Genomic DNA, 24,642 nt, shown 5'->3' with positions numbered 1-24,642 from the left:
CCTGCAATCCCGGTCTCCAGCTCTGCAATCCCGGCCCCCAGCTCTCCAATCCCGGCCCCCAGCCCTGCAATCCCGGTCTCCAGCTCTGCAATCCCGGCCCCCGGCTCTCCAATCCCGGCCCCCAGCCCTGCAATCCCGGCCCCCAGCCCTGCAATCCCGGCCCCCAGCTCTCCAATCCCGGCCCCCAGCCCTGCAATCCCGGCCCCCAGCCCTGCAATCCCGGCCCCCAGCCCTGCAATCCCGGCCCCCGGCGGTGCAATCCCGGCCCCCAGCCCTGCAATCCCGGCCCCCAGCCCTGCAATCCCGGCCCCCGGTGGTGCAATCCCGGTCTCCAGCCCTGCAATCCCGGCCCCCAGCTCTGCAATCCCGGTCTCCAGCTCACGGTGGAGCTGCCCGGCCCCGGGCCGAGCCCTCCCAGGCCAGCCCCGCCGGGCCCGCGGAGCCGCCGCCCGCACTTGTTGCTGGCGGTGCCGGGGCCGCCCCCGGGGAGGGCTCGGGGGAGGCGCAGCCGCGGCTCCGGTACCGGCCGTGGGCTGAGCGAGGAGCCGCAGCCCGGGGAAGGCCTTTCCGGAGAAGGAGCGGATCCAGCCCGGTTCTCTCCCCTCCCCGGGGCTCCGCCGGGGCCGCCGCGGTTCCCCCGCCCCGGCCCCCAGCCCGGGGGGGATGCGAGCTGTGCCCCCGCGGGCTGTGCCCCCGCAGGCTGTGCCCCCGCACGACGTGCCCCCGCAGGATGTAGCCGCGCTCGGCCCCGCAGCGCCCGGCCGGGAGCCCGCAGGAGGAGCTGGGTGAGCGCCGGGGCCTCTCCCCGCCCGCGGGGGGTTTGATTTTGGGTCTGGGGGGGATCTGGCTGTGCGGGGAGGGCCCCGGGCCGGGCTGGGCTCGGGGGAGCCGCTCCTGGCGGTTTCTCTCCGGGCCATCTTGTGTCAGCAACAGTGCTGGGGCTGAGCCGCCGGCTCCCGGCGCGTCTCCTCAGCCCCCTGTCGCTGCTTCCCGGGGGTGCCGAGGCCGCTGGGGGCTTTGGGGGGCTTTGGGGGGCTTTGGGGGGCTTGGGGGGGGCAGCCCCGAGAGGCTCCTTAGAGCGGCCCTAAATCCGCCCTTTCCCTGCCCGGCTCTTTCCCCGGGAAATCTCTAAGGCTGGAGTTACTGAAAGCCTCCGGCACCTCGGCACAGCCCGCAGGGCCGGGCGGGGCGGGGGCAGGGCCGGGCAGGGCTGGGGCACCCCCGGGACCCCCTGGGGCCGTGGGGACACGGGGGGTTTGGGGACACGGGGGGTCCGGGCGATGGGACCCGGTCCCTGGGCACCCCCGGCCCGGAGCCCCCGGGAGCATCGCCCGGCGGTTCCCGGGGCAGCCCCTCGCCCGGGCCGCGCACGGAGAGGCTCCCGGGCCCTGCCCGACCCCCGCAGCCCCGCGGGGAGGGGGAGACCCGGCAGCCGCCCGGGGGAGCTCGGGGACAGCGGCCGGGCCGAGCGGGGAGAGCCGGGATGGGACTGGGGCTGGGGCTGGGGCTGGGGACGGGCTGGAGCCGGGCTGGGCTGGGGATGGGGCAGGGCTGGGGCCGGGCTGGGATCGAGCTGGAGCTGGAGCCGGGCTGGGGCAGGGGCAGGGCTGGTCTGGGTCTGGGGATGGGGCCGGGCAGGACTGGGGCTGGTCCAGGGCCGGGCTGGCACTGAGCTGGGGCAGGGCTGGGGCTGGGGCTGGGCTGGGATCGAGCTGGAGCTGGAGCCGGGCTGGGGCAGGGCTAGGACCGGGGCCGGACTAGAGCCGGGCTGGGGCAGGGCTGGGGTCGGGCTGGGACTGGGCTGGAGCCGGGCTGGGGCAGAGATGGGGCCGGGCTAGGACCGGGCTGGGGCAGGGCAGGGCTGTGGCCGGGCCGGGGCCGGTCTGGGGCAGGGCTGGGATCGAGCTGGAGCTGTGGCCGGGCTGGGGCTCGGCAGGGCTGGGGCAGGGCAGGGCTGTGGCCGGGCCGGGCCGGGGCCGGGCTCGGTTCAGCACCCGCGGGCGGACAGCGCCTCCGCCCCCGGTGGATTAGCGGGGCGGGCGGGGACCCAGGCGCGCCTCTCTCGCAGCTCCGGGACATGGAGGGCAAGGAGAGGTGAGCAGAGCCGGCCCCCCGCCCTGCCCCGCGCCGCTCCCCGCCGCCCCCGGCCCCACGGGGACCCGCGATGCCTCTGGGGATGAACAAACATGGATCTCGCTCTACTACCTCTCTGCCTCCGGACCCCGCCGAGATCGTCAGGAGCAAGGCCTGCTCCCGCAGGGTCAAGCTCAACGTGGGGGGCCTGGCCCACGAGGTGCTGTGGCGGACCCTGGACAGGCTGCCGCGGACCAGGCTGGGCAAGCTCCGGGACTGCAACACGCACGACTCGCTGATGGAGATCTGCGACGACTACAACCTGGAGGAGAACGAGTACTTCTTCGACAGGCACCCCGGGGCCTTCACCTCGATCTTGAACTTCTACCGCACGGGCAAGCTGCACATGATGGAGGAGATGTGCGCCCTGTCCTTCAGCCAGGAGCTGGACTACTGGGGCGTGGACGAGATCTACCTGGAGTCCTGCTGCCAGGCCCGCTACCACCAGAAGAAGGAGCAGATGAACGAGGAGCTGAAGAGGGAAGCGGAGACCCTGAGGGAAAGGGAAGGGGAGGAATTCGATAACACTTGCTGTGCTGAGAAAAGGAAAAAGCTCTGGGACCTCCTGGAGAAGCCCAATTCCTCCGTAGCGGCCAAGGTAGGAGTTCCTCACCTCTGCTGTCTGCTGGCTCGTGGCTGGGGTGTGTTGTGGTTTGAAAACCTGAGGTGCTGCCTCTGTCCCTGCTTTGGGGTCCTTTAGGGCACTTGTGGCTGGATGGGCGCTGTGAGTGGAGGAGAGGAAGAGCCTCTCACACACAATTGAATTTCAATGGTTTTCGGTTGGTTTTTGGTAGTTTGGAAGGGTTTGGGCGTCCCTGGGGCTGCTCGGTGTTGAGCAGCTCCTCTGGGCAGTGGCTCAGTGTGCACAGGCTGCTGTTGCTGGGCCTGGATATTCCACACTTGTTACCACTGCCCTGCCCTGGTGCTGTTTGTAACAGAGATTTCCTTGGGCCTAAAACGTGTGTGTGTGTGTGTGTGTGTTTGCTGCTGCTGCTGAACCAGACTGGCTCTAGAGAAGCCACTTCTGCCTGAACTGTTAGACCCAGGTGTGGTGAGGAAATGATGCCTTCCTTTCCAGGGCTTCATTTAAATTTTCTTTGTAGTGAAATGCGTCTCCTACATATCTGTATCACGCAGTCCCAGGGCTGTGTGTCTGCCAAAGCTGCTGTTTGAATTCCATCCTTCACCTGCTCCCAGCCTTTTTAAAAGTCTTCCCTGTGCCGGTGATGCAGCTCTGTCTCTGTCAACAGCTGAAGTGCTGCTCGCTCTGGAGTTTTGTTTCCAGTGGACAGATCTACTTGGAGGCATTTTGAAGATAAGATCCATTTTGGGAGAAGCCAATGTCAGAGTTGGCTCTGATAATTTAGCTGCCTCATGTTAGTCACATTTTCTTTAGTGAGGAAAATCTCTGCGAGCACAGTGATTCAGTAACCATGGGGACAAAAGTGAAGGGGGAGAGGTTGAAAACTGTGGGATGAATAACTGAAAAGCATGAGAGACTGAGCAGTGGGGACCAAAACTTGAATTTTCTCTATACCCTCACGTCCTCACTGTATGGCAGAGGAGTCACCAGCAGCCCTGGCTGTTCTAATGCACCTCTGTACAAACATCTGCAAACACAGACCTTGATCCATCCCTCAGGGAGCCTGCCTGGGGTGGGCTACCAGTGAAAACTGGCTTCTTTGCCTCTTTATTTTTTTTTTATTTTTTTTTTTTTATTTTTTTCTCTTCTCAAAATGCTGCACATGATGAACCACGAGCACGTCTGAAACTTGGGGAAGGGATTTTATGAGGTGTGGAGTGGCTCAGCCCGGCACGGGCAGGGGAGGCACAGTCTGCCCGCTGAACCCATTATCACTTTTTTTAATGTCAAACAGAGCCCCAGAGTGTCTCCGTCTCTCCAGTGGCACAGATGACACCGTGATGAGCACATTAATAATTTATAAGGCTCCTTTGGCACGGTCCTGGAATCCTGAAACACAGGCCCCAGGCTTTGCTGTCTGTGGCACCGACTCAAAATCCATTAGAGCCTGTTGATGTTCACGATTTATTGTATATGAGCAAGGGTCATTCTTGCCAAATAAGTGCCTTTTGTGATTTATAAATGAAATACTCCGGCTTCATTTTCTGAGAAAATTCTCGGAGTAAATGCACCCGGCCTTGCAGGCTCTGGATTAATTGGGAGGGAATAGCAATGCATCATTACCCTCAGCATTTAAAGCTGCCATTCCGTGCCTTCGTTGCTGCAATGGAAGTGATGCTCAAATCTCAGATCTTCCAGCAGTTCCCAAGCACAGATTCCCACTCATCCCATGTGTCAGCAGGGCAGACAGGCCTGGTGAACAATTAGCTCAGCAGGCAGGGCCAGCAGGGCTGCTAAGCCCATCCTTGATCCGATTTGCTCCCTGCTGACAAGGTGGAGAGCCTTTCCCTCCTGCCACGGGATCCCTTTGCTCTGCTCACCTTCCCCACAGTTCAATAGGGAAGGTGATATTAACAGCTGAATAGGATGGACTCACTGCTCAGCTGCTGAAGGAAGGACGTGGGGAGAGGGAGTTGGCAGGCTGACCTGCAGTCTGACCTCTCCAGCTGTGCCCAGCTGTGCCCAGCTGTGTGTGCTGACTGTGATCTGGGGCTGACAGCTCCTGCCCAGCTGTGCCCAGCTGTGTGTGCTGACTGTGATCTGGGGCTGACAGCTCCTGGCCAGCTGTGCCCAGCTGTGCCCAGCTGTGTGTGCTGACTGTGATCTGGGGCTGACAGCTCCTGGCCAGCTCCTGCCCAGCTGTGCCCAGCTGTGTGTGCTGACTGTGATCTGGGGCTGACAGCTCCTGGCCAGCTCCTGCCCAGCTGTGCCCAGCTGTGTGTGCTGTGATCTGGGGCTGACAGCTCCTGGCCAGCTGTGCCCAGCTGTGTGTGCTGACTGTGATCTGGGGCTGACAGCTCCTGGCCAGCTGTGCCCAGCTGTGTGTGCTGACTGTGATCTGGGGCTGACAGCTCCTGGCCAGCTGTGCCCAGCTGTGTGTGCTGACTGTGATCTGGGGCTGACAGCTCCTGGCCAGCTGTGCCCAGCTGTGTGTGCTGACTGTGATCTGGGGCTGACAGCTCCTGGCCAGCTGTGCCAGCTGCCTGCTCAGTGCAGCCCTTCTGCAGGGCCTCTGGGAACTTCTGTCCCCTCTCCTGAAGCCAGACTCTCTGCTTTGCCAGGTCTGGGAGCTCAGACTGTTCCTATGGAAAGGGAACAGAGTAAACTGTTGTGAGGTTTGATGTCACGCAAGCTCCACAAACCACTGCTGGGGAAATCTGAACTGCTCTGGCTTGTTTTTATTCCTCAGGCTTGTGCCACTCGGTGCAAAGGGTTCTCCATGCAACAAATACAAGATACCTTCATGTCCTCTTTTGGGAGTCCAGAATGTGGCTGCAGGTGCAGGTTCTGCCCCAAGGCAAACCAAACCTTTGACTCTCAGCATTGACTGAATTTTAATATTTTCTGCACAGCACCTCACCCGACCCCTCCATGCCAGCTCACCCCAGGGTTATACCGGGACCAGTTAAACAGACAGAGTTGTGTTCCATTTATTTGGTTTTTTGGGGATTTGGGTTTGCCTTTTTTAAATTATTGGAATTTTATTTTTTTGGTTGGTTTTGGTTTTTATGGATTTTATTTTTATTATTTATTTAAATGGGACAATCTGTGGCATACTCCAGGGGGTAAAACAGCATTCAAATAAGAGAAGAATCTACCAGACCTTAGTTATTGTTGCTTTCTTATCCACTGGGGGTTTACCCATATCTTCTGATATTCTGTCTGGCTTTCAAACCAACCCCCCATGGCAAGCAGGGTGTTATTGATGTGTGGGGCTTTGCCCTGTGTGTGACTGCAGAGAACATCCTGGATTTCCCAGTTCCCACTCCTGGAGAGGCCCCAGGTTTGCAGGGGAGGCGCTGGAGCTGCTGTCACCCCCCAGCGGCAGAGGGACAGGGCTGCCCCATCCCCCTGAACCTCTGTCCCTGTGTCCCTGTGTCCCTGTGTCCCTGTGTCCCTCTGTCCCTCTGTCCCTCTGTCTCTCTGTCCCTCTGTCCCTGTGTCCCTGTGTCCCTCTGTCCCTCTGTCCCTCTGTCCCTCTGTCTCTCTGTCCCTCTGTCCCTCTGTCCCTCTGTCTCTCTGTCCCTCTGTCTCTCTGTCCCTCTGTCCCTCTGTCCCTCTGTCTCTCTGTCCCTCTGTCTCTCTGTCTCTCTGTCCCTCTGTCCCTCTGTCCCTCTGGGAGCTGCCAGACCCACAGCCCCCACAGTGACCCACAGGGCCACCCAACCAGTGCCCAAACTGGTTCCAGTTCAGCCCCAGTGCCTCGCCTGGGCTGCTCTGTGCCGCCCAGAGGGAAACCCCTGTGTGCCCAATGCAGCCCCCCAGGGACTTGCCCTCTGTCAGCAGAACAAGAATATCAGGCAGTTATTAAATAAAACTCTGCCTTCATCTCCCTCTAAGCTTAGGATTTGTCTTAAAGGATCTGGTTCTCCCATTTCCTGTGGTTATTGGCCTGCACAGCCCTGAGAAACGTTCACTGCAGCCTTTGTGGATGCTTTCTCCTCTTCTGTTTTTGCATGTTCACGCTTATTTTTATCATTCTCCTAGTCTGCCTTAATAGTTTGGTGGCTGATTCTTGGTTTTGTTTTTTTTTTAAATAGTATTCTTCATGTACTTCGGTGTACCCACAACATCCATTTTTAACCACAGAGAGCCCTGGTGCTCACTCCTGTCATGGTTTACTCCAGGAGCTGACGAGGTGCAGATATTTTTCTGGAGCAGCTCTTTCACTTTGTTGCATGGCAGTTTTCCTTTTGCCAGGAGGGAGGAGGAGCAGCCCTCCAGAAGCCAAACAGAGCTGCTGCTTTTCCTCGGGGCGTGGTGTCCCTGCCAGTGGTCAGCACTGCTCCAGCATTCTGGTTTGGGTTTTTCATCCCAGTTACTCCTTCCCTTGCCAAGGCTGGGCTGGGGCAGCTGGTTCCTGTCCCCCCCAGCCCAGACACCAGCCCTGCCTTGCCAAAGTCCCCTCTGAAGCTGCTGCTTCCCCCAGCCAAGGCCAGGGAGGATCTGTGGGTCTCACCTGCCCGGCCCCTGGGAGAACCAGCCTGGCTGTAATTCCAACTAGACTCCATGTGGTATCCTGAAAAATAAAACACTGCGGTTGTTCAGGCTCTCCAGTGTAAACAAATAACAAACGAGACCAGCTCGACATCTCAGGTTGTTGTCTGTGGTTCTGGAAATTCTCTGATCACCTGGACCTTTCCAGCAGCTCTGCCAGAGCGTTGCCCTTTTTTCTTCTTAAGAGGAAGGTATTTCTTTTCCTCCTTTAGCCCTTACAAATGATTTCCCCGATCAATATTTGAGCAATTAGTGTTGCACGGGGTGTGGGGGGGGGAGGGAAGTCTGCTCGTCTTACAGACTCCTCTGCATGTGCTGCTTCCATGTATTTTTCCCCTGCTGTCCTGAAGGCTGAGAAAAAAAACACGATGACATCACCCACTTTGCAAAAAAGCTTCTCTGCATATCTGCATGTCAAGTAGGATGTGCACTTCCTCTCCTCCTCGCTGCCTCCACTTCCCACTTGTCCCTGTCCTGTTGGGAGCTCAGCTGCAGTGCTCCCTCCCTCCTGACAGGCTATTTCTCATCTCTCCCCCTGCTCCTGCTCTGCCTTTGCCGGTGCAGTAATATCACATTTATCCTTGAAAACATGCAACTCCAATTGGGTAATCTCATTATGCATGCCTCTACATCCTCTCGAACAGCTTTTCTCTGCTGCCCACTGCTCTCTGCTGCTAATCTCTGGATGCATTGCTCAGGCACCGGGGAGGATGCTCTGTAAGCTCTTTTCTTATTATTGTTGATAGTAGTGACAAAATAAGAATGATAAAAGCCTCTTGGAGATGCGTTTGCTACATCTAGAGCGTTCTTCCCCCACATGGGCTTTCTATTCCTGGCCCTCCCTTATGGTGTGCAGTTTTCATTCATCTCGAAACCTGCCTGAATTTAGCATTTGGCAGAGGAAACCCCTCTCCCGAATCGCAGGGGTCACATCTCAGCCTTGTCCTGTCTGTCTCCAAGGGTCCCATCACAGGGCAGGTGTTGACTTGGGCTATTAAAGGCAGATTGTCCATATTTTGCCTCCATCTGTAACTTTTTTTTTTTTTTTTTAGTGTGATGCAGCTACTGCCTTGGCTTTTTTTTTTTTTTTTTTTTTTTTTTTTTTTTTTTTTTTTGGCTATATATAGGAGACTTTTTCCCTTCATCCAAAATGAACTCATATCTTCAGAGATCCTCAAAAGCAGAGGCTCATTCCAAAGCCTCTCCCTTGGGCTCAGGGATTTGCCACTCTGGTCTGTAGCTTATCTCTGGGCTTCTGGCACAGCCCTGTCCTGTGGGCACACGGGTGATTTCTGTTCTGGATCAGCCTCTTTTCATCCTGCTGCTGCTGCTTTCTGGGTCTTGTCCTTGCAGTGGACTCAAATCTTTTGTCTGGGGAGCCATGATTCCTGTGTTTAGTTCCCTACAGTGTCCTCTGTGTGTGTCCCAGCACTGGACCTGCCCACAGGGGGTTACTGCTGCCAGTTCCCACAACTCCTCCCCATTAGAGCCCCCCCAGTGGGGGAGAAACCCCCCAGGCAGGCTCTGGTGAGGCTGCCAGCTTGGCAGGTGTGTCCTGAGGTTCTTTCCTGGCTCTAAAGGGCCTTGCTGACACCTCCTGGCCCGTGGCTTTGCATCCTGCATCCCTCATCCCTCCTGCATGGACCACCTGGGACAACGAGCCTGTTCTGGGCTCTCCAATGGGATCCTCCCCTTTCCCCAGAGCTGTGAGCTCAGCCCGTGGATCCAGGCAGTTCCCTGCACTCCTGACTGGAGATGGTTTGGGTCCAGCCCTGTCTGATCCAAGCCTGCAACTCTGTGGCCTCCAGAGAATTCTATAAAAAGAAACTTAACTGTTGGGCCTTGTATTTCCTTTGATGCGCTTGCCATGCAGTCCAGTCTGCATGGACATGTGTGTGTTGGCTCACTCCTGGAGTTTTAACTTCTCTGTAACTTCCTGCTGGGAGAGCCTGGAGTGAGTTTGTGGTGCTGCCTGAGCATCCCCATCCATGAGAGGCTCTGGAGGGAGGTGACAATGCTTGGGCTGAATTCCCTGGAGGACGTGTGCTATAGAAGTAGAGTCGATGCTATTTTTAAAGCCCCAGCTCTCATTTGTACCTTTGGAAAAAAAAAAATCTCTGAGAAATTAATTCCCCTCACTGCTCAGTGCTCCCCCATCCCGTCCAGCCTGAGAGCAGACAGGGTTTGGGGTGCCAACATCACCAGTCAAATAGTGGAAGATCTTGCAACAATGGAAAATTCCTGTTTTGTTCAGAGGTTTGGGAATGATGGGGTTCAGAAGGAAAGGGCTGTGCCCAGCGCCCAGGATGTGCTGGGGGAGTGTGATGGGCACAGTTTGTGCAGGTGGAGCTTTGAGGGTACCTGTGGGAAGCACCTGTGGGAAGCACCTGTGGGGAGCCCTGCCCTGTGCTGACCCCACAGTGCCCAGAGCTGCCCTGTGAGACCCCACAGTGCCCAGAGCTGCCCTGACCTGTGCAGACCCCACAGTGCCCAGAGCTGCCCTGTGCTGACCCCACAGTGCCCAGAGCTGCCCTGTGAGACCCCACAGTGCCCAGAGCTGCCCTGTGCTGACCCCACAGTGCCCAGAGCTGCCCTGTGCTGACCCCACAGTGCCCAGAGCTGCCCCTGCAGAGACCCCACAGTGCCCAGAGCTGCCCTGCAGAGACACTCCAGAGCCCTCTGGAAAAATCCATCCTTCTCTCAGCTCTCCTCACACAGTGGATAAATATCCTCACTGTCACATTCCTCCCTTTGCCCATTTCTCCAGCCACAGTTTCCTTCAGATTTCTCGTGGTGTGAGTGCCCCATGCAGAGGAATAACCCAATGTTGCTTTTACAACGTGAGCGTTGCTATTTGTCATTGCTAATGGCAAAATATTTATGTCAAAGAAAGTTCACAGCTGATCACTTAGTTCTTACAATAAACACAGTCACTGTGATTTACTCTCTGGAGAGCTCTGGCAGCAGCAGCAGCAGCACAATGGGGCCACTGTGTTTGAGCAAGGCTTTAACATGAACCTTCTCTCAGGAGGCTCCACATCTGTGTTGGGGCAGACAGGGATCAGATGTGGTGAGAGCTGTGTGGTTTGGAAGCTGCTTTAGCCTTGCCACTCTCCATCCTCAGGCTGCCCTCAGCTCAGCCCAGTCCCTGGGGCAGCAGCCGGGTGTTTGCCCCCTGGCATTCCCAGTTATTCAGCAATTTAAACCTTGGAGTGAGCGTCCCCCTGAGCTGGGCTCTTCCCCCTGAGCCTGAGCTCTGCTTTCTCCCCTCTCTCACTGTCCTGGCTTCTCTTTTGGCCTCTCCTGTCTCCTGCACAGCCTGGCACCTGCTGGACATGTTTACCTGCAGGGTGGGGAGGTCTTGTTGTGGTTTTTAATGAGAAATTTAAAAATTATCCCTTTGTTGCAGGGCTGGCCTGGCAGAGGGCTGAGGCGAGCACTTGGTGCCTGCCTGTGGCCCCTCCCCAGGCACTGGAGTCCCAAGCAGATTTATTTTCTAGGTCCTCAATAACACCATCAGCCCCATCCTGCTCCTGTGGAGGGCAACACTCCCTGCATTGGCTGAATTGGGAGCAGATGAGTATTATAATGTCTGTGCTCATCAAGCAAAGCTCTCAAAGTGCTTTGAAAAGATGGATTAGTCAAGGCCAGGACAAACCTGTGATATGTGTATTATCCCCATCTTAAAGTGAGGAGGTGAGCACTGGCCAAGGTCAGCGAGGGAGGCTGGGCTGGGCTGGGCTGGGCTGGGCTGGGAGAACTCTGGATTTTCCCTCTCCACATCACCAGGACATTCTCCTGGGCTGGAGGAGCTGCCTCTGGTCCTGGCACTGCCCACCAGGAGATCTGGCAGAGGGAAAGGGGCTGGCAGCCCCCAGGCAGTTCATCCCAGGGGAGGGATGGAGACAACAGCCCACTCATTGTTGAGGCACAGGTATTCCTGCTGAGATGGGCCCAGCCTGCAGGGAAAGTGCTGGAAATGTTTCCAGAGTTACAGAAAAACAGCAGGTTTTCCTCTGCTGGGTCTACGAGCAGAAGGGCTGTGCTGGGGGGGGTTTGTGCAGCTCTGGCTCCAGGGAGGGGATGCTGCTGAAGTGTTTTGAGCAGAAAAGGAGTGCAGATGTCAGACTGACACACAGAATTACCCGTGTGGTGAAATGATCAAATCATAATACATTTCTGCTACGCTGTATATTGATATGTATGAACATTTATTAAACCTGCCTGTCCATATGGGGGATTCCTTTCTACCAACCTCAACCTCTGTAAGGGAGGTATTTATTTTATTAAGGTTTGGGTATCTGGGGAGCTCCTTTCAGCCTGGCCCTGAAGGTGGATTTGCATTTTTTGGTGTGTTCCCCCTTTCTCTGTTCACAATCTCTCCTGTGAGTTTGTGCTGAGGTTTGCAGTTCCTCTGGCCCAGTGATGTGGACCATTGGTCCAGGGGCTGAGGATGATTTGTGGCCCTCTCTGAGCTGCTGGCTCTGCACTGGGGGCAGGTGGCCTTAGCTCAGCACTCGGGCTCCTGGTTCTGTGTTTGGGCAAGATAAATGAACAGCAAAGCCAAACCCAGGCACTTGCTGGTATTCAACCAATATTGATGACATCCATCAGGAATCTGTCTAATCTGATAAAAAACCTGCATCCCTAAGGAAAGCTGGTGAACAGTCAAAGCAAATTGAAGGAGCAATTTATTTGAAAGTTCTTTTTTTTTTTTTTTTTTCTGCTGTTCATAATCAGTTCCTGTTATTATGAGTTGAACTCACTCAACGCTGTTTGGACCAGGATTCGGGTAGAGTCTCTAGCCAAAAGCACAGATTAGTTTTGTTTTATTTTATTTAAGTCCATTTGCTCTTGCTCATTTTTGTACAAAATGGAGCTGTAAATCTCATTTGCAGTACATAAACAGCATAAACACCAGAAGTGCTCTCTCATTGGTACTGATAGGCAAAATGCTTCTAAAGCTTGATTATGCTTACCAAATGTTCAGACTCGGGATTCCTTGTGGGTATCTCTTAAAAAACACCCTCATTTTGCCAAAAGAATAAATTGAAGGTGTGAGCAAAGAGGTCTGTTCCAGCTTAAAATCTTTTGTAGGGGCAGGAACTGTCCATGAACTTCCCATGGCCAGGAATTTTCCCTTGTGCCAGCTGAGCTTTGCTTGGGTGGTTCATTAATATCCAATGGCAGCGTAACCAGGGAATGGAAACGTGCACAAGGCACCAGGAGCAGCCCCCTGGATCCCTCAGGACCCTTTTGTACCACTGTGGCTGCTCTTTCCCTGTCCCTCCCTGCAGTGGTTTGGTGTCTGTCCATCCCTGGCTGTCTGTCCTGCCATGAGTGTGTCCTGTGTTTGTCCTCCCAGCTCAGTAGGGCAGAGTGATTGTCCTGGTTTGTTTATTTGGAGAGGCTGCAGAGGTTTCTCAGGTCTGTGGTGGAGGAAGGGGCAGGGCTGTAGCTCACCCCAAATCCCTGGGCCCCCTTTTCCCTGGATCCCAGCCAGGAGTGCTGAGGCCGCAGCTGGAACAGGAGAGCTGAGCCCTTCTGTGGGACTGCCCAGGAATCCAGCTGGGATTGGCCTTCTGCACATTTCTGGGGATGGGGTTTGTGTCTGGCAGCTCGTCAGCTCTGGAAAACTTGGTTCACACAGACGTGATTCTTGTGTTTGTTTGCAAAGGTCCATCCCCTGCCCTGCACACTCCAGTGCTCCGGCAGGACATGCTTTTGTCAACCACAGTGACCACACACTAAACAAACCCTCTGCTCCCTGCAGCTGCTGCGTTTCCACATCAGCAATGTCTGCAGCACCCCTCTTGTCCTGCTCTAGGGCTGTGCTGCTCCATCGCTGGCTACTCTCAAAAATCTGTGAGATTTCTGGATCAACGAGGAGTGGAACTCACTTCCTCAGGCAGCGTTTGCTGTCTCCCTTCTGGTGGAATAAGGAGCTTTCACTCCTTGTTTACTTACTCGTGAATTTTTTTTGGTAAATCTGTCCTTCGCAGCATAAAAGTTGAATCTTTTTGGAAAAATAAAAGGATTTAAAAAAAAAAAATAAAAATAAAAAAAGCAGCGTTGTCTTCCCTCCTGTCAATGTGCCAGAAGTTTATTAATAATACATAATAATTATATGTTGCGTTCCTTAGCTGCTTTTCATGTGAGGATCTAAAAGTGCTTCACAAACATTAATTAAGTAATCCTCACGCCTGCCTGGTGCAGTAACTATTGCTATCAATCTGCACTGAAATATGACAGTGCAGGAGACACAGCAAATAGGAAAATCTCCCAGATTCAGGCTGGAGCAAAGCTGGTGTGGGAAGGCAGAGCAGGCTGGAGCTGATGCCACCATTCTGTGGCTGGAATTTTTGAATCCAGCAGTTCTCCTGCCAGTGCATCGTCCCCTCTGGAGCTCAGCGGGGTTGGACACAGGCTGGACACAGCAGACAGGAGATTTTCTTATTGACCAATGCAGTATTTTCTCTGCTGGCAGGAGGGGAGTTGTGACTGGAGCAGACCCTGTGTCCTGGCTGAGAGCAGCAGAGCTGGAGGCAGCAGCTCCCTCTGAGGCAGCCCCAGCAATGGGATTATTTCCTGATCCTTTGCCCCAGGAGAGCCTCTGTTTGTTGCCCTGGGCAAGGGGCAGCCCAGGGGTGCCTGCAGTGCCCCACAAAGGGTCTCTCTAACCCTCAGCTGCCCACCCAGGGCACCTCACAGCTTTTGTGTGTCCCCACACAATGTTGCTGCTCACAAAGCTTTAGGAAGTCCTGCAAAGCTCAGCTGAGCTCTTTCCTCTCAGTCCTGAATTTCTTGAGCTCCTCTGTCTCATTACCTCCATCCCTTAGGAGCAGCTTTTGTTTGGGCAGAACAGGGAGGAAAAATAAATGAGCACCAATGTCCTGCCAGCAAACGCCCCTCAGTTTGCAGCTGTGGCTCACAGCTCTGGCCTAGTTCAGGGAGCTGAACTAAACTCAGGGCAGCGCCCACACAGTTATTCCTCAGCCCTGATCTCCCCCGGGGCAGAGTGGGGTTGGTGTCTGCAGGCCTGGCAGTGCCCAGCCGAGAGGAGCTGTGCCCTGGGAGGTGCTGCTGTCACTGTGGGCTCCCAGCAGCCTCACACAGGCTGGGGCTGCCCTGGGAAGGGGCTGGCAGGTTTGGGGTGCCCTCAGAGGGGTGGTGTCAGCGTTGGGAGGACGTGGCTGTGTTGTTCTGTCGGACACACAAAAGACACGCAGGTTAAGCAGCAAAGATTTTAATTTAATGTTTTGCTGTATTTTTATATATATTTTGTACAGAAGGTCAAAGATTGGCCAAAAGGGTTACTACTTTATGAACATTATTAGTGGGCTTGACTGTCAATCACTTTTTTTTTTTTTTTTTTTTTAGAGAAGAAATATGTGAACACATAGATAAGTTGTAAGAAAACAATATTGTTTATGTGAAGCAGCGTGGGAAAAGCTGCTGCAAAGGTACAGAATTTCACAGGCAAGAAAATTCAGGGCGACATGGCTGGGCCCAGTTTCCAGGAGTGCTGGACACCCTGTGGTACCACGAGGGCTCTCAGATACATCAACCCCAAATTTCCCTTCATGGAGGAGACGCCAAGTGTCACGAGTGGCATTTACTGCTGGTTTGTTTGGATGAGGTGCTGGGTTTGGTAACTCCAGGTACTTTGGATCCTGCTGACTGTTATTTTGACCCTTTACAGTAAATTTGAAGCAGATGAAGTGCCATAAGGAATTACAGTTAATTCCTGCTGGTCAAAGCCCTGCCTTGGCCAGAGCAGGTGTTACCAAAGGGGCTGTTTGGGGACCAGGAGCCTCATGAATTCCTGATGCCCCCCAAGGTTGTGACAGTCCCAGCAGTCCCTGTGTGTCCTGGCTGTTCTCTGCCTGTGGCTCAGCAGGACAGGACCCCTCTGGCCTGTCCTGAGCAGGAGATTCTTCCCCCAAACACAGGATGTGCTGCATTCCAGAGCAGGTACCAGAGTGCCTTCTGCTGATTGAGGTGTTTGTGCTCTCCGTGTCTGTGTTTACACACAATGCCATTCTATAGGTGTAACTTTAGACTCTCTCCAATCCCAGGGAATGGTCTCATTTCACATCCACAGCCCTGGCCAGGGCTCCTGCTCAAATATCAGATTTTCATCACACTGGGCAAGGGCCTCAGCTCTCACCAGAGGGGCCTTTGGGTTCTCTTTCCTCTCTGCTGGACACTGGGACAGGTGCAATTCCATATTTATTTCATTAATCTCAAGAAGACTTTTGCTGAAATTTCTGACTATGAATGAATGGCCACGAACAAAACCCACTTGACTTAACAGTTATTTTTAAAGATGCTCTTAAGGGCTTCTGTAAAGTGGCTGTGAAATACATCTTGGTTTTTGCACTGTCTTCTGGAAAATTCGCCTCGTGGCCCAGATAACTCGAGCGTGGCGGTGCCACTTGCAGGAGTTATAGGTGTAATTAATTTAATCCATAAACTCTTTGTGGGAAGTTCTGCCTTTTTTTGTTCTGTGTTTATGCAGCACAAAGTGCAGCAGGGCCCTGACTCACAGCTCGTGTGCTCTGCCCCAAAACCAGCAGTAAATAAGTTTTACAGAGAAGCTGGAACGGACCCGGGGCAGCCCTGGGGCACTCCGGGCACGGCTGGTCCCCGGGCACTCCCGGCTGTTCCCCGGGGCATTCCCGGCTTTTCCCTGGGGCATTCCCGGTTTCTCCCCGGGGTATTCCCGACTTTTTCCCCGGGGCATTCCCAGCTTTTTCCCCGGGGCATTCCCTGTTCTCCCCGGGGCATTCCCGGTTTCTCCCCAGGATATTCCTGGCTTTTCCCCGGGGCATTCCCGGCTTTTCCCTGGGACATTCCCGGCTTTTCCCTGGGACACTCCCGACACTGCTGCTCCCCGGGGCATTCCCGACTTTTTCCCCAGGGCATTCCCGAATTTTTCCCTAGGGTATTCCCGGCTGTTCCCCAGGGCATTCCCGACTTTTCCCCGGGGTATTCCCAGCTTTTTCCCCAGGGCATTCCCGGCTTTTCCCTGGGACACTCCCGGCACTGTTGCTCCCTGGGGCATTTCTGGCTTTTTCCCTGGGGCATTCCCTGTTCTTCCCAGGGCATTCCCGGCTTTTTCCCTGGGGTATTCCCGACATTTTCCCCAGGGAATTCCCGGTTCTCCCCAGGGCATTCCCGGTTTCTCCCCAGGGTATTCCCGACTTTTTCCCCAGAGTATTCCTGTTTTTTTCCCTGGGGTATTCCCGGCGATACTGATGCTTTCCTGGCCCCGTTAAGGGGGGTGTGCAAGGGAAGGAAAGTTGTACCCAAATTTGCTGATTTCACGTGCAAATCAGGTGCTGGAATCCCTGAATGTGTCTGGAAGTTCATAGAGCAATCACTGAACCCGTGTGTGTAAACCAGGATAGTTGTTGTGTGAGTTTGCACTTGTGTGTGGAAATGTTCAGCAAATCAGAACCTTCCTGTTAGAAATTCATTATCCTGAGGGAAACCGTCTCTTCCTAAATTTATTCATTTTTTCCCTTTTCCACCAGGTCCTTAAGCAGTTCCTGTCTTTGCTGTGTTACCATCACTTGTTCCCTCTGTTATCACCCACCTGTTGGAATAGTGCTTTTCCTTACCTTTGCCAGGGGAATAAACCATAACACGGGCAGGAGGCTCCTTCTTCCTGCTCACAAAAATTATCTTTTGCACTAAAAGTACATTGGAACCCCCTGTTCACATCTGGGCCATGGCTTTGCCCTGAGTTTCCTGCACCAGCTCCAAGAGGGGATCTTTAGTCTCTTGCTCCCCTGATCAACATCTGCAAAAATCTCTCTTTGCTTTTGAGAGGTTGAAAATCCCTCTTTGCTTTTCCCCTCCTGGTCTGGTTGGACATAAATCCTGTGGGCACCTTTCCCTTGCCCTGTGCTTGTAGATCAGAGCCCAAATTCGAGGGGCAAAGCAAACACAGCCTGTGTTTTCCCTGCCCTGCACAGCTCCATTCCTCCTGCGCTCCTCAGAAGGAGCACAAACAAAGCTGAGTTTGGCCAGCTGTCTCCTGTCTGATTTAGTGTCCTGGGTGTCAACAGCTCATCTGGAATGTCACCTCTTTTCCTCTCAGACCGAGTCCTTAAACTGTTGGGATGTGGGAATGGAATTGAAGTGAAGCTCCAGTCCCTGTGCCAAGGAACAGAGCGAGTGTGGCACTGCTCCAGCCTTTGCACCTGTTCTGGTTTGCTCTTTGTGTGAAGTGCTGCATAATTGTCTCCTTCATTAGCTGCCTGCCGAATTCTGCTTTGTGAGGGATTAAAAACTCCAATGAATATGGATTGTTTCGAATGTTTTTTCCTTTAGGACACAGCACAGAATGAGGATTTTTTTTTTTTTTTTTTTTTTTTTTTTTTTTTTTTTTTTAGCTGTGTGTTGATGTAATTACGAGGGATGGGAGATGCCTTTTCCCACCCTTTTTCAAAGTTCAGAGTGTCAGGCAGGGCTGGTCCCCTCTCTGGGCACACTCAGGGCTCTGATCCAGCTGGAGGACAAGTGAAACCCTTGCTGAGGGTGGGGAACTCCAGCACACACAGGGCCCAGAGCTGGAGGGATCCCCTCAAGGTCAACAGCTCTTAAGCAGCTTCTTCACATGAGGCCAAGAGGGAGCATGTTGTGGTCATTTAAAGGACTCATCTCACTGAGGAGGCCAGGAGAGTGTGCTGATGAGTTTTCAATTAAAATAGAGACATTTTCCTCCTCTGGTTAAAATTCTTAAGTGCCTCAGGTTAATGTGACATTTGCAACATCCAAGAAGCCCACGGAGATTTGTTTCTGTGGAACAGATGTTTAACAATCCGAATTTTATTTTATGTTTTTTGTCTGTTTGGACAGTTCCTTGTCATCTGCTTTCTGTGCCTGTAGCTGTGGCAGCGCTGGGCCCAGGAGCTGTGAGAGAGGGCTGACACAGGGCAGGAAACCTGGTTTGTTCTCTAATTCAGCAATGTCTGCCTGTGCACATTCAGCTCAAGCCCTTTCCCCTCCCTGCTGGAAGCAACTCTTGATTCTCCCTCCTGGCATTGCAGAGCCACCCTCATTGCAGGAGAGTGTGAGAGATTATTTTTGACCTCACTGGGAAATATCCTCCCCAAGTGCACCTCTGAAGGCAGAAATCCTCTGGCAGCAATCTCTGGGCCAGGCTTTTCCCAGGATGGAGGGAGGGGTGCTCTGGCAGGAGCTTGGTTGGCTCCAGAGCCTGGGGCTTGAAGCTTTCTGTCACTCTGGAGTTTTTCTGGGGAAAACAAAGGCACAGAACTTCTCCAGGAGCTCACAGCAGGTGCTGGGGGGCCCCAGGGGCAGCCCCTGTGCGGGAGAGCTGCAGCCACGGGCGCTGCCCAGCCAGGGAACAGCCAGGCCCTTCTCTCCAGGTGATAAATCTCAGCCCTTAACTGGCTGTGTGAGGATATACTCCTCCTCTCCAGGTGAACAGCCACATGGCCATAAAACTCTGCAATGTAAACAAGGCAGATGTGGTCAGAATCCTATTTGGACAGATTTATAGCCTGACTGTGGAGCAGCAACCTTGCCTGGGCTTTGTGCCACCAGTAATTAATGTGCATCCTGGGCTCTGTTTTCCTTCTGGACAGTGTCCTTCTGCGTGCCTGTGTGTTAGACTGTAAGAGTCTGCTGTCTCCTGAGGGAGACTGTCCTGGGGAGGCTGGGCTGGGAAGCCACAGCCCTGCAGGCCGTGTGGAAATGAGGGAGAGGGAATGGCCAAATTTGGGAGAGCAGCACTTCCCCAGCCCGTGTGAAGCCTCCAGGTAGGTGGCACTTTGTGCAGTGACTGTCACAGACTCAGGCAATGTTTTTTTCCCTACATTGAGATGAAGGCAGATGGAAAAGCCACCTCTGCTGGCCCTGAGCAGTGACCCCCAGCTCTGCTCTGTGCTGGATTTGTGGGAGGCAGTGCTTCTGTCCAGCTGCAAATACCCACACCAAAGCTTTGAGCACAATTTCCCTGCTGATTATTTATTCCAGTCTGATTAATTCAGCCAAGCCTGTCCACGTGGGCTGCACTCAGTGAGAGCTTTGATGAGGTCTCTACATCCCCCCAAAGCTGACTGAAGGTGTGCTGGGCTCTGCTGGAGGGGATCTGTGCCATGGAAGAGCTGGGTGTGTGCTGCCCCTGCCTGGGGCTGCGCAGTGGCACAGAGGTGTCACACAGACAAAGGTGTCACCAGCAAACCCTGCTGGCAGCTGGGCCCCTGTTGTTTGTCACCAGCAAACCCTGCTGGCAGCTGGGTCCCCTTTGGCCCTGTCCCAGAGTGAAAGGACACCAGATGAGGATGGATCATGTTGTTGTAGCCATGAACACCATTCCATGTGCTGGGAACCTCTGCCTTGAGGGTGCCTCCACATCTTCATCCCCACAGTGCCAGCAGTGTTTGAGCTGAGCCTTCAGCCTGACTCTGCAGCACCAAATTCCCTCCTTCCCCTCTGGTCCCAGGGCTCCTCTCCACACTCCCAGAGCAGTTCAGGGTCACTGCACAGCCCCACACAGGCACCAAGGCTTCCTCAGCCTCTGGAAAGGTGCACAGAGAGTGGGTGGAATGGCAGGTTATTTGTTGTTTGAGGTGAGCAACACACACTACATTCAAAACGACCAAACCGGTCTAAATATAGAGAAAAGAAAAGGGTTGTGGTTGAGATTTCTGAGCAAATGCTTCCCCCACTGCTGGAGGAAGGCTATAAAAGTGCTTAAACTGTTAAATTTGCTCCTTTTAGACTTGTTGAACGATACAGGGAGGTTTGTGTGGAGCAAGGTGCTTCTATTGGCAGCACTAACAGCAGTGGAGGCCAAAGGTAACGTGGGGATGTTCCCTCTGAGATCCATCTTTAATGCAGCTCAGCAGACTTCCAGAGCTCTTTCCACTGCCCTCTTGGCCCCTTCCCATTATTGACATTCTGGGAAGTTCCAGGGAAAGGAATACTCCTAAAATTTCATCCTCCCATGTAAATACAAACCATTCCTGGGGCTCTCAGGGGCACAGAGGGATTTGCAGTCATCAGGATGCTCAAGGCTCCTGAGCTGCTCATCGACTGCAGGACAAGGGTGTGCAGGAGGATTAGCACTCAATAAATCCATCACAGGAGCACCAGGATGTTATTACTTGGGTTTGGAATACCCTGAAATAGCTCACCACCTTGGCGATTCTGCATCATTGATGTACTCCGAGCTGGATAATGTGACTTTCTGGAAATGGATCGGATAAACTGAGCTGTTTTAAGAGTCTCTGTCTCTATTATTCATCTATTTCTTCCATTTGTATTCCAGGGGGAATAATGATATTCTCTAGGGGCGCCATTCATTCATACACTCAAAACACAACCCCAGATGCAAACACCAATAAAACACAACGTTCCTAATTACCAACCTCAGGCAGGTACTACCAGCCCCTCAGAGCAAAGTACACCTGGGACCAGGTGCAGCTATTTACCAAAAGCTCCCAGAAAGCCAGCAGTAAAACTGTTTGTTTTTCCAGCACTTTGTGCACTCACTGTTATTTCTCTGGATGGAAGAAGCAATCTGAGACACTAAAAATACCCACCTTAGGCCAACAGGGCTGTAAAATGATGCTGAATAAACAGTAACTCGAGGAAATCTTCCTCATTACAGTTTTATCTTCTGGGTAAAGGCAGAAAAGGTTACGGGGCAGGATTTTATTTGAGGGGGGCACTGGGCAGTGAGGACAGAGCCAGGGGGACACACCAGGACTTTGGGAGCTCCTCAGTGTGGGCTGTGAGCAGTGAAATCTGTCCTTTGGGATGAACTCTGCCTTCACAGCAGCCACAGGGGAGATACAGCTTGTGTTCTCCCCTCTGCAGTAACGTGCAGAGCAGAGAGATGGGGATGGAGCTGGGATGGAGCTGGGATGGGGCTGGGATGGAGCTGGGATGGAGATGGGATGGGGCTGGGATGGGGCTGGAGATGGAAATGGAGATGGGGATGGAGCTGGGATGGAGCTGGGATGGAGATGGGGATAGAGCTGGGATGGAGCTGGGATGGGGCTGGGATGGAGATGGGAATGAATGGAGCTGGGGATGGAGATGGGGATGGAGATGGGATGGAGCTGGTATGGAGATGGGGATAGAGCTGGGATGGAGATGGGATGGAGATGGGATGGAGCTGGGATGGAGGTGAAGATGGAGCTGGGATGGAACTGAGAATGGAGCTGGGATAGAGATGGGAATGGGGTGAGGCTCTGTGCCTCGGAGAGCTGCAGCCAGGGAAGGGCAGCCACGGGGCCTGAGGCTGGAATTGGGTCTGGCTGGAGGATCAGGGCACTGGGGTGTTGAGGACAGGCTGCAGGGGCTGTGAGGCACAAGCCACACTGGCTCTGGGGATGGGGAAGGTCCCACGGTACCTCCAGGCTGGGAGCTGCAGTGCTGTGGCATAGTCTGGCACTGTGTGCAAAGCTGCAGCTGCAGAGTGCTTTGAAGCAGTGGTGCTCCATGCTCCAGACCAAGGGACAATGGAAAAAAAAGTCACTTTTCCTAAAATAGCTGGCATGTCAAACCCTAGATTTTATTTATTGACCTTTCCAAAAGCCATAAAAAGAAATCCTTTTACAGAAGTAACCTCTGCCCCGTGCCTGGCTCGGGCAGTGGGGGGGACCCAGCGTGGCTGTGCTATCACTGCAAGCCAGACATGGCTCTGGGCCCTCCAGCCTGGCCTGGTACATAATTCATTGCTGTGGGTTTTTAAAAAGGACTTTTGCTCTGTCTTGTGTCAGCCACACGCTTCTGACTCAGTTGAACTCCTTATTCTTTCACTCACGCTCTGCCCTTGTTCTGACAGAGGATTTCTGGTGGTTTAGTTTTTTTGTTACAGCCTGTGGAAAGCTGTGGATGCAGATGTTGTTTTCCTGGGAATGCAGAGTTTCACTGCTCTGGGGTGTTTTTTCAGCCTGTCCATCAGACAGATAAAACAGACTCCTTTTTTTTTTCTCTCCGCTGTCAGGTTTTTTTCAAAGGCTCTTCCAAAGCAGGTGCATAAATTAAAACAAAATAGAAAAGTCAGAAGTCGGGAGGAAAACTCTTTAAGTCTGTACCCTACTGAGAGGGATTATGGGGAGTGGAAAGAATGAGTCATGGCACTGGAGGCAGAGCTAATGCGGCTCCTGCAGGGCAGGGGAGAGTCCTCAGGAGGGGCAGCCTGCTCTGCCTTCAAAACCCAGCCCTGCTCTGCCTTCAAAACCCATCCCTGCTCTGCGCCTTCAAAACCCAGCCCTGCTCTGCCTTCAAAACCCAGCCCTGCTCTGCGCCTTCAAAACCCAGCCCTGCTCTGCCTCTCCAAAACTCAGCCCTGCTCTGCCTTCAAAACCCAGCCCTGCTCTGCCTTCAAAACCCAGCCCTGCTCTGCCTTCAAAACCCAGCCCTGCTCTGCCTTCAAAACCCAGCCCTGCTCTGCCTCTCCAAAACCCATCTCTGCCCTGCCTCTCCAAAACCCAGCCCTGCTCTGCCTCTCCAAAACCCAGCCCTGCTCTGCCTCTCCAAAACCCAGCCCTGCTCTGCCTTCAAAACCCAGCCCTGCCCTGCCTTCAAAACCCAGCCCTGCTCTGCCTTCAAAACCCAGCCCTGCCCTGCCTCTCCAAACCCAGCCCTGCTCTGCCTTCAAAACCCAGCCCTGCTCTGCCTTCAAAACCCAGCCCTGCTCTGCCCCTTTAAAACCCAGCCCTGCCCTGCGTCTCCAAAACCCAGCCCTGCCCTGCCTCTCCAAAACCCAGCCCTGCTCCTGTAAATTTGATCACAGTTGGGAAAAAAAAAAGAAAGAAAAAAAAAAAAAAAAAAAAAAAAAAAAAAAAAAAACAACCCAAAAAAAACCACCACAACAAGGAAACACGTTGAGATGTGCTCATGCTTTGATCTCACCCCAAAGTCGTGGTTTCTTGGCCGCATTTCCAGGTATTTCAGTGCCGGGAGCGTGGTGGTGTTTTAACTCCATTTCAGCTGCTGTGCTCTGGGATTTGTCCTGCCTGCCCTTTATCCCTGCAGCCACATGGAACCTGAATTAAATGCCCGGGGCTAAAGCCTTTCCTGTGATGGTTGTCCCCTCCTGGGTGACAGTGGTTGCCCTGGCAGGGGGTGGCCGTGCCTGGCCCTCAGTGGGAGCTGCTCTCCCTCTCCCGGGTGCCCCAGGGACGTGCTGGTCAATATTCCTCCCCTCGCACTGCACTGCACAAATATTGAGCTTTGTCAGTATGAACTGGGGAAGATGAAGGTGCGGTGAGGCTGGAAGTCAGCCCTGGGGTTGGATTTGTCTCCCTCAGTGCAGGGGAGTGTAAGGGACATCTGGGACATCCCATACAGAATCCCCCACACACCCACCCACAGCCCCCAAACTGTACAGCCATCACCTGAAATCAGAAATATTCCCCAGGAAATTGGCCTTTTTTCTGTCCTGATCCCCTGCAATCCCTTTTTCAGCCTTTCCCCATCCATGTGCTGTTTTCCCATTAGGAGCCCATGGAATACAGAGCCTTGGGTTTCCCAGCTCCTCATGGGTGGGAGGGGGAGAACATGGCAATGTCCACCCCAAACCGAGGGCAGGGAGGGTTTGCTTTCCTACCCCAGCTCAGGTTGAGGGTAAACCTGGTTCCCCAGGGGAGGGTGGGTTTGTTTCCCTGTGTGCCCTGACCAGGGAATGCCCACCCCAGGGAATCTGTTAGAAAACAGCTCAGACACAGTTTTGGTTCACTTCAGCCACTGTAGTGTCTGGAGGTTTGGTTAGAGATGGTGCAATTTTGGATAGAACAGCCTTGCTGAGCAGTGTCCTTGCCAGTCTGGAGTTTGGGGTTCAGAACACCTGTCTGTAGGTTCCCACAGCACCTCAGACTTCCTCATGTGCAATTTGGATTTCAGCAGGCTTTTTCTGTAAGACACAGACCTGTGCATGTGCAGCATCATAAAAGGTGTCAGCAGACTTGCTGAGCCCACATTTCCCCTCAGAGCTGGACAGAGGAGAACCTTAATGCTCCATCCCTCAGAAACACTGTCAGAGTTTGGGGTCCACCTCGTAACATCCTCACTGGAAAGTTCAGGATCTGCAAACCAAGTGCCCAGGTTACTGCCAGGTAAATGGGCTGCTGAGGGGGGCAGGACCAGGTGAGGGGTAATAGGGCTGGTAATGGGGGCAGAACCAGGTGAGGGGTAATAGGGCTGGTGACAGAACCAGAACTGGATGAGGGGTGATAGGGCTGGTAATAGGGACAGAACCAGATAAGGGGTAGTAGGGCTGGTAACAGGGGCAGAGCCACATGAGGGGTAAGGGGTAATAGGGCTGCTGAGGGGGACAGAACCAGATAAAGGGTAATAGGGCTGTAATAGGGGCAGAA

At 53.9% G+C, this 24,642-nt stretch overlaps 1 protein-coding gene across 1 annotated transcript in view; it reads left to right on the top strand.

Annotated features, from left to right (window-relative positions):
• Nucleotides 1-2,164: 2,164 nt before the first annotated feature.
• Nucleotides 2,165-24,642, top strand: part of KCNB1 (potassium voltage-gated channel subfamily B member 1) — a gene marked incomplete at its 5' end in the record, with an annotated part of 102,819 nt that continues 80,341 nt past the window's right edge. Inside the window, one exon of the mRNA XM_083873204.1 lies at nt 2,165-2,731. Within this exon, the coding sequence (XP_083729330.1) occupies nt 2,165-2,731 (567 nt within the window). The remainder of the gene's footprint in view (nt 2,732-24,642) is intronic.

Source organism: Zosterops lateralis, assembly GCF_965231275.1.
Source record: "Zosterops lateralis genome assembly, chromosome: 16".
Classification (NCBI taxonomy): domain Eukaryota; kingdom Metazoa; phylum Chordata; class Aves; order Passeriformes; family Zosteropidae; genus Zosterops; species Zosterops lateralis.
Note: the sequence above shows the minus strand (reverse complement) of the source record. Positions and strands in the feature narration are given on the sequence as shown.